The 9,163-nt window shown below is 36.8% G+C and overlaps 1 protein-coding gene across 3 annotated transcripts; it reads right to left on the reverse strand.

The window, feature by feature from the left end:
* Positions 1–324: 324 nt before the first annotated feature.
* LOC148102815 (uncharacterized) lies at positions 325–8,740 on the reverse strand. 3 transcript variants are annotated; one of them, XM_087840999.1, is made up of 6 exons: positions 8,701–8,740; positions 8,024–8,086; positions 3,505–4,544; positions 2,983–3,138; positions 1,728–1,820; positions 325–1,126 (listed from the first exon to the last, which is right to left on the reverse strand). In XM_087840999.1, exons 3-6 carry the CDS (start codon positions 4,531–4,533, stop codon positions 812–814), a joined length of 1,593 nt encoding a protein of 530 aa, XP_087697125.1. In that variant the 5' UTR covers positions 4,534–4,544; positions 8,024–8,086; positions 8,701–8,740; the 3' UTR covers positions 325–811. The 3 variants fall into 3 exon arrangements, with proteins under 3 accessions (XP_087697125.1, XP_087697124.1, XP_087697123.1); XM_087840998.1 differs by having other exon boundaries at positions 5,206–8,086; XM_087840997.1 differs by having other exon boundaries at positions 3,505–8,086.
* Positions 8,741–9,163: the final 423 nt, after the last annotated feature.

Raw genomic sequence — 9,163 nt, forward strand, 5'->3', positions numbered from 1 at the left:
AAAAAAATAACTCTTTAAATGAACATAAAAAAATCATGGAAAGAATTTCCACGTGATTAAATTGCTTTATTTTAGCATTATGCAATTCTGTTACTCCAACTTAATGTACTCAAGTTGGACCAACTTAATTAATGATTGATGAATCAACGTATTTACTGCATTTGAATCCAATATAAGATAATAGTGTTGATCCAACTTTAAGGGTTTTGTTCCAACTCAATTCAGTAGGTTTTCTCCAACTAATGTACTAAATTTGGTTCCAACTTAAGTTAATTGAGTTGAACCAACTCATACAAATTATGTTAGTCCAACACAAGTGTTTAATGCTAATAGAAAGCCATTTAATAATGTGGAAATTCTTTCCATGATTATTTTAAGTTCATTTAAAGAGTAATTTTTTTGGAGTATTTAACAAAGTGTAGAGTCTGGATAACATGCATTGCACTATTACAATATCTAAAACTTAAATTAAAAAAATTGTCATACAGATCTTTTTGTTTTCTCGAATTTATTGTATTTATAGCAAATTTCACATAACGTCTGAAAAATACATCTAATGCAAGTTATATCACAGAAAAAAAAAGTAGTGGAGATGGTGGAAACTTAACCTGTTCAAACCATTTTTTTAACCACAATGAACGGCTGAATCAAGTGATTTTGAAGGTTAAAGAGATGCACTTTCAAAAAAACAAATATCACCAATTTTGTGTATCTCAAAATGAAAAAAAAACATGCATTGTATCATTTGTCTGCAGTTCTTTCTGGTTCATGTTCTAGATACACGGTGTAGCTGTTGTATTGGCAACATTTCTCAACGAGAAAGAAGAGTTTTGAGAACCTGTACTTTGTTGGATAGTTTGTGTGCATCCAACTCCATAAGAATCTTCTGCAGAACCTCAAAGGTGTACCTGAGTTCCGGAGGGTAGCTCAGGTTTAGTGAGTAGACCAGACCAAGCAACATTGCCACTGCAAAAGCTACACTCCCCAACTCACCCATCACTTCCACCCCCTCTAGAACAATCATAACATCCTGAGGGTCATCGCCAGGCTCCGCACCCTCTGATCGAATGACACAGATTCCAAAGACTGTCTCTGCTATGGCAGTGGCGATGCTTTTATCAACGTCCTGTGACAATTAAAAAAAAAAGAGAGAGAGAGAGAGAGAGAGAGATAATTAATGTAAAATACCTAAAAGCTTTATTCATTCAAACGTTATAATAATGTAAATGTAATCAAAAATGACTGCCTGATATTTTTTCTGACTCAAGACAATCTAATTCAATACCTCAACAAAGTCCTGTCTTTTAAATTATTGAGTTAGGGGTGGCTGTGGCTTAGGAGGTAGAGCAAGTTGTGTACTGGATTAATCCTTGGGTTCTCCAGTCTGAATACCAGAACTAACCATGGGTAAGTTACTGAACCCCCAGTTGCTCCTGATACATTCATCAAAGTGTGAATGCTACATAGAAATACTTGTATGAATGTGTGCGTGAATGGGTGAATCATTATATGATATTAGTTCTGTGATGATATTATTTTATGAAGTTTGTATAAAACACTCAAGAATGGTGCGTGCAGTATCTAGTGAGAAAAATAAAGCCCTTACTTTTCCTATTTTTAAAAGGTAATTTTTAAAGCCACAAACTTCTTGCATGTAGCTTTTTATATGTAGTTTGAGCCTATCTTTGATCATCTCCTTAGATAAGGATAACTGCAAATTAACATACCAGGTAATCCTTCACCAGCTTCTCTGGATCTTCATTCAGGTACACGCAAAGACCTTTGAGGATGCATTCTCTTCTGACTTCAACAGCAGCAGTCTTAATACACAGAGGAAAAATACATAAATTACACAAATATACTCTCTCACTCTCCACACACACACATATACACACATATACACACATATATATATATATATATATATATATATATATATATATATATATATATATATATATATGCTGTACATGCTGTCCTCATATCAAATTTGTATGTAGTTTAAGCCTATGTTTGCCTTCTTTTTCTGCTGTATTTACTCTCAAACTCGCTGTTGAACCCATTTCCTAGTATAGGCCTCTGTAGAGCAGCTAGAATCGTGTATCAGACAAGAATGAGACAACATTCTTCTCCCAAAAGTCGAGCAACAGAGGCCTATACTATGAAGCGAGTTCAACATACCCAGGGTATCTTTCCCTTATCTGGATTAACACTGGTGATCAGGATATGCACTTACACGAAGTTGGTTATGAACTCATTAACTTAACCTGAGATTTCCCCGGCTTGTTTCCATAAAAAGGGTGGTGTTAGCAATATCCTAACCAATCTAAAGGAGCGTTTCACAGGTCATATGACTCTTCTTCCATGAAATAATTCCTATAAGTGTACTCTAGGGACGTTATCAGATAGGGATTAACAATCTATAAAGAAGACTAAAATATAACAGTAAAAAACACCCATGCTGTTTAGGGACTAGTGATGAATGGTGCAGCAAATGTTGAATCTGATGTTTTAATAAACAGAGCAGTAAAATAAACATTGTAGTTCCAGTAAATTATTTGCTTAAAGTGCTGTTGTTTATTTGTAAGGTGATATCAGCACATTAGAGTCTGACAATTTAAACTGGGCTCACTTGAACACTAAAGGTTACCATCACGCAGCCTGATAAAGGAAACATGGAAATCACATTAGCTTGTCTCCATATCAAAGTGAAATCAATGTCACTGAAGAGATATTTTAGGTGAATTACAAATTTAACTGGTTAGTTCAGCTGCAGTTTAAGGAGAATAAAAATGACTCAGCAGCAGATTAGAATCAAGTACAAAAACATTTACAAATGTTTCTAACTCACCAAATTTCTATGTTTATTTGTAAGTAAAAGATGGTTTTGAAATGCAAATCACTGCATTTTGGGTTTAGTTACACTTTACACAGTATCCAAACTTTCTTCAATTGGGCTTGTATAAATATATCTTGTCATACCTGGGTTGCAGGTGCCATGATGGTCTTAATTTTTCTCCCTTGCACTCCACCCTTCTTGGCATATATCTTCATAAAGTTTGCAGAATAATTATCCAGCTGGGAGAAGAACTTGGACTGCAAATGGATTGTTGTAATCCTCTTGAATTCTGCACTCACCTGCAAAAGGCAGAATAATAATCCAACAGACAAAACTCAGTTTGACTAATAATAAGAATACATTTATAACTGAGATTTACACAGCACCAGGATACTTAACAGAGGAAAATACAACCACAAATAATTAACAGAGGATTGTGTTGTCATTATTCAGTCCACTTAAAAGTGAGTCAAGTCTGTTCAATATATATGAATGCATAATCCATTAATTTCTTGTATATTAGGTTCCTGCATTCATATTTGTAGCTGTGCTAACACAGGCTGCTTTAGCTGACCTTCAGTAAATCCCATGTGGTCACAAGTTACTTTTATATAATAATCCAATGGAAGCAAAATATTGCTGTTGCTTTAAACCCATTCAATTACCTCACACACATGGAAGAGAGCTGGCCACCTCATTTTGAAATCAGCGATCATCGGTGCTTCACGTACTACCTCTTGCCTTCTGAGAGCAAAGGTCTTCTCCATCATTGCAGCCACCCTGTGGTCATTGTTTTTTTTCTTAACTTCTGACAGGAGGTCCACTCTGATTTCTTCTAGTGTCTCTGCAGTTTCACCAGCTGGATAAGTGGGGCAGTAATTCACTTCAGCTTTTTTTGGCTTCTTTACGCCATATGCAGGAGTACATTTGCCATCAGGTTTATGTTTTAAGGAATTCACAGTAACTTCAGGGCATCCAAGCCGTCTAAGCTTAGTTCGGTAGTTAGCAAGTTTATACTTCAAGCTTGTTTTCCATCCGCCATATCCAGTGACTGAACCAGGCTCTTTCAAACATGGATGGGTTGTTACAAGAGCTTCTGCGACCTCATCAAACTCCCTGTCAGAGAGGTAGACCTTGTACTGAACAATTGTTTCAGCTAAACCATCAAGAATGGCAGACTTAATTTTATGATCAGGATTCAACAAAGCTCCAGTTTCTTTGAAAGTAGCATTGGCCCTGTCCAGCTGTAGTTGAGTATCATAAGAGAACCGGGGAATGGGGAAGACATCGGGCCATGCAGTGGCTCTTGAGGACGTAGATTCAGGAGAAGACAATATGTCTGTATCAAATGAGTTCCCAGGAGATGAAAGGGATGAGGAGTCATCTAGAGTGCGGGAAGTGGCAGCAGATGAGTAAAGAGGGAGCAGTGGCTCACCAGGCTCGACAGGTGCAACTGAGCTAAAGATGATCTTGATGGTACTTTTGTCCTGGATGTCCGACATTGACTCCAAGTTGGTGAATTCATTCCCAAATTCTGCATCCATGAACTGAAGCCTGAAGTCCCCATTAACTCCACACTGTCCTTTTATCTGCTGAACTAGCTCACTGACAGACTCTGGCATCCCATTTGGAAGGATCAATCTCCGGGAATCATTTTCAGAGAAAATGATTCTGAGTTTCACCATTGCAGCCATTTCACAACAGCCTAAAAGAGGAAATTAAGACAACGTTAACCGTTTCAACAAGGGTAAATCTGATTTCAACAAAGCAATTCGATAAAGGTGTGGCAGGCTATGTCCATTAAAACTGATGTAAATAAAATAATGCCACATTAATTTTCAATACATTTTAGATTTATTAGACTGCCTGTCATAAAAATGAGTTAATTCCTGTAATTTGGACTCTTTCCTTTTGAGTGAGTTCAACATTTTACCATGTTGAACAGGGATGAAGAATTTCAAAATGAATTATTCACATTTTTATAATCAAATTTAAACTGGAATTCTCTCAGGAGTAAAATTAATAAAGCATAACATTCTCTTCAGAAATTAAAATAAATAATTGTAACTTGGCATCTTAATAATAATTTGCTTTACCATTTATTTCTAGTTCTAGTTCTGTAAGATAATATATTGAAAATTAAATGCATAACAACATTAATTGTACTATAGCAATAAAAATATTTAGATTATCAGATTATACAGCTATGGCCTACACCGAATATTGGCTGATGATTTAATAACTATGTTATGTGTGTGTGAGAGAGAGAGACACACACAAAGACAGGGAGAAAGAGAAGATATTATGACAAACTAATAGTGACTAAACTGACATATACATTATTATAAATGCAAAGGATAACAAACCTTATATTACAGCTATGTGTCTTTTTAATGTCACCAGTCTTAGAGGCCCAACAAAGTAGTCTGCCAAAGGGTATTCATCGGCAAGTTCACCAAGTTCAATCAACACAGTCTCTCTGCTTGGACATGCAGTCAGCTCAAAGGCTCTGAAATGTTCCCTGTACCAGCCAGAAAGCCTTCTCACTATGAAACACAAGCTCTCCTGAACAATACAAATCTGAACAATCTCTCCAAAATCAGGCAGTCCACTTGTAGACCCATGAGCAACTATCATCCCATTTCTAAAAGTTACACCTTTGCTTGACACACACTTTGCAATGTGGACTTCAGATGTACCAGGGAATTTCTGTGCAATAGTCTGAGCCATTTCTTCTTTCAAAACATCAACAGGAACTGTTGAGACATTTGTGACCTGTAGAGGATTTTTTTCAATACTAGATGACCTCAAGTGATATGAAATCATGAGCTGATGCTTAGTGGCTAGCGAAAGGGGCACATTTTTAAAGCAATTGGTGTGGCGCACAACCTGCTTAAAATAACTGTGCTTGGCTTCAAAACGCATTGTCCAGAATCCTACAAGAGGCCCAAACATCCTTATCAGATGAGGATAGTGCTCTAAGTAATGATGTTTTGGGAGCAGATGCACACCAGGGAAGAGTTCTTGGTGCTTTTGTCTGTGCTCTGAAATTTTTGCCTGACGATAAGCAATGGACTCATCTGTGTGTGTTGGAGCAACCACAAGCTCGACAATGTCTTTCAAGTCCATCAGTATTTGCCATGCCTTTTCACCCTCTGGAACCAGATGCCCAATTATGAATGGGAGCAGTCTTAACAGAGCCCAGTTTTCATGGGCATTCCCACCTATTGTCGGCTTAGTTGAAAATGTGTGTGGGATCACATGTGGCCTATTTGTCTTGTCAGCCCATTTGTATGGAAAATGCAGGATGGATTTGTTGAGGGTTTCAAGATTAAAATATTTATTGGATATCAGCGATGCCAAACAGCGTCCAAGCTCCACCGGCACTATGCCCTCAAAAAGATCATGCATAATATCTGGAGGATAACCTGTGTAAACATTGAAGTGGGCAATATTTTCACTGATAACACAAGGCTTTTTCACTCCAAAACAGCTCGTACCAGTCTCATGAGCTAATTTTACATGAGAGTCATGGAGTTCTTTAGTCCTGAGTGTAAATGCACCTGATTTTACCTCTTTTGTTTGGATTTCTGTTCTGGTTCCTGTGCAAAATCGGCAAATGTACCCACTAGAAAAGCTCTCAGTAAAACCAGCGATACTGTGAGCCCCCAGATTATCTGCTACAACAACCTGAATTGTGCCTTTAAGACATCTGCCTAGTAATGGAATGAAAATTCCCTCTTGCTCCAGAGTCTTCACATCTTGAAGAAGAGGTTGCATGACACGGTAATAACCAAATTTCTTCACATCATCAGTTTTACACAAGACTGCCAAGTAAATTGATGATAGTGATGAATGTGAGCCTATAGGCAAATTACTCACAGTCCAGTAGATGCCACAAAGCTTATGTTTCCTGCGAGAGGTACCCAAAGGATTGCAAATCTCAAAATCATCTATGTATAAACACAATAAAATTCTCATCTCATCCCCTGACAAAAAACAGTTTTGCTCGAAGTATGAACCATCCTGAGAAGAGTTGTAAGTATGGTGTTCGCTAGTCCCCCTATTCTGGGCCTTGTGATTTTCAACTAACCTGTCCACAACACCTTTCCTGACAAAGAGCTGCTGCAAAGACTTAAGTACAGGCACGTACTGAAAACTCCTTTTTTCCTTGGCATCAAGAATGTACTCAATGGGTTCTACAATGTTAAAGCTTTCTTTATAATACTGGTTGCGGATGTAAGTTGAGCTCAGGGGTCCCCCCTTCTCAATCGCTTTGAGCAACGGGTTAGATGCGCAGATAGCAGTGGCTACCTCTTCTAACATGGACCTTTCAATTGTGACACTGTGTTTCTGAAACACCCTTTCTAGAATTTCAATAGAGAGGGGCAGTGTTGCTGAACTTAAGTAGTGCAGTTCTTCTAAGAACTCATCAATTTTTGTGCCTGGCACATGTGCAAAATGCTCCAACTTGAGCAACACTGCGGCAAAATTTTTCTCAATTACTTCAGACAAGTTCTTAGCTACATCTGAATTGCTTCTTGTACATGCACTGTCTGCTGAAACTGCAGAGTTAACTTGATTACCTGAATCTTCCTCAGGATTATAAGAGGATCCTTGTGAAACTTGTGTGATTTTAACTACACCGGGCTTGAAATCTTTGAATGTATGTGGGGTGTGTTTCCTGTTCTTGTGAGAATGAAATGTTCCATATATATTTGTGTGAAAAGTACAACTTTCAAACATACAAGTAACAGTTTCACTACTTTTCAGATGAGTGCCAATGTGTAAAAAATAAGACTTCTCTGTTGGAAGATTGCTACAGGTGCACAAATGACAACTGTATGTTGATAATTGCTGCAACCTCTGGGTGTTCTGTTGAGCATGGACTCTACTTAAATGAATGTACAAAGCATTAAATGTCTTAAAAGTACATGGGCAGTTTATGTGTGGACATGGGTAACGTGGCATGTGCCAGTGCTGAAGTCTAAAATGTTTTAGTAGCTCATATCTACTAGATAGAGATCCACTACACACCTTACAATGCCACATCCTTCACTCAAAGGTTAAATAAATAAACAACAGGCTAATCTTCATTTAAGTGAACCCTAAGTAATTATTGACTGGACTCAATCACTAAGACCCTTTCAATGTTTTTAGCCCAACTACATTCAAATCACAAACTTGATGATGGCCAATGATCCCTTTCGTCAACGGTCACTTATGGGGTTGGATGGCAGCTGCGTCCTGAAACAGATTACATAAATCAGTCCCACAAATTTCAAATTAAAAAAGATCACCTTACCTAAAATACCATTTCACAATTAAACATGTGTTATCTTAACAGGAGGGCACTGCAAGTCTCTAAGTTTATTAAGTAGACAAATATTTTATTTCAAAAAAATTAAAAAAACAGAAAAAATATCAGTTCATGTTTGGTCTTTCCTCCTCAGTGTACTAAAAACATACATCAATTGTTAAGTAAACTACTGTGCAACAATTGCAACTTACAAACTTACACATTTAATCAACCCACACATAAAATTTGTATTTATCACAACAGTTTCTGTGGTAGAGCCCAACTAGCTTATTTGCAAAGGTTAAGTTATAAACAATACCTACATTTGAAGTAGCTATGTCTTTCATATTAGGCTTTTAGACTTGTGCTAGCTTGACATTGTGCTATATTGTTGTACTAACGTGTTAGCTAGCGAAAATGGCATAAACAGACAGATTTAAAAAAAAAAAAAAAAAAAAAACCCAAATGTGAATAAATATCACTGAAAAGAATAGACAAACTAATGATATCTTTGTGCAAAAAGTATTTTCATCTTGATGGATGAAGACAGATTCACTCTTACCTTTCCAAGATGACCGCGAAGCAAACCATGTGCTTTCCTGCCTCCTGTTGTTTAAAATCTCACGTGATCTTGTGATATCGCGAGTCTTTAAGGCAGCTAACCACTCTTGTTAGATTTTATCATGTCATATCAACAAGAATAAATTTAAGAGGTGCTAAGTTGGTAAATTTCATGTAGATCTTATATGATTTTATTACGTTCACCTTAGAAACATAAATTCATTGTGTTCAAATTACATGTTAGAGTCATATAAATTCAATAAACACCAAATTTTACTTTTTTGAGTGTATAATACAACAATGTAATGATAGCTTGAATCCAAAGTTCATTTCACATTTTAGACTGTTAGCCTTAAAATTTGATTTTACAGAGCAGGGTCAAAACAACAAAAATAATACCGTCACTTTAAGACATTTCTTTTAAAACGTTATTTGAATTATTTGACTCAGTTCAAGCTCACATT

This window comes from Neolamprologus brichardi, chromosome 5 (assembly GCF_056152115.1).
Source record: "Neolamprologus brichardi isolate AB-2024 chromosome 5, ASM5615211v1, whole genome shotgun sequence".
In the NCBI taxonomy this organism is placed as follows: Eukaryota; Metazoa; Chordata; class Actinopteri; order Cichliformes; family Cichlidae; genus Neolamprologus; species Neolamprologus brichardi.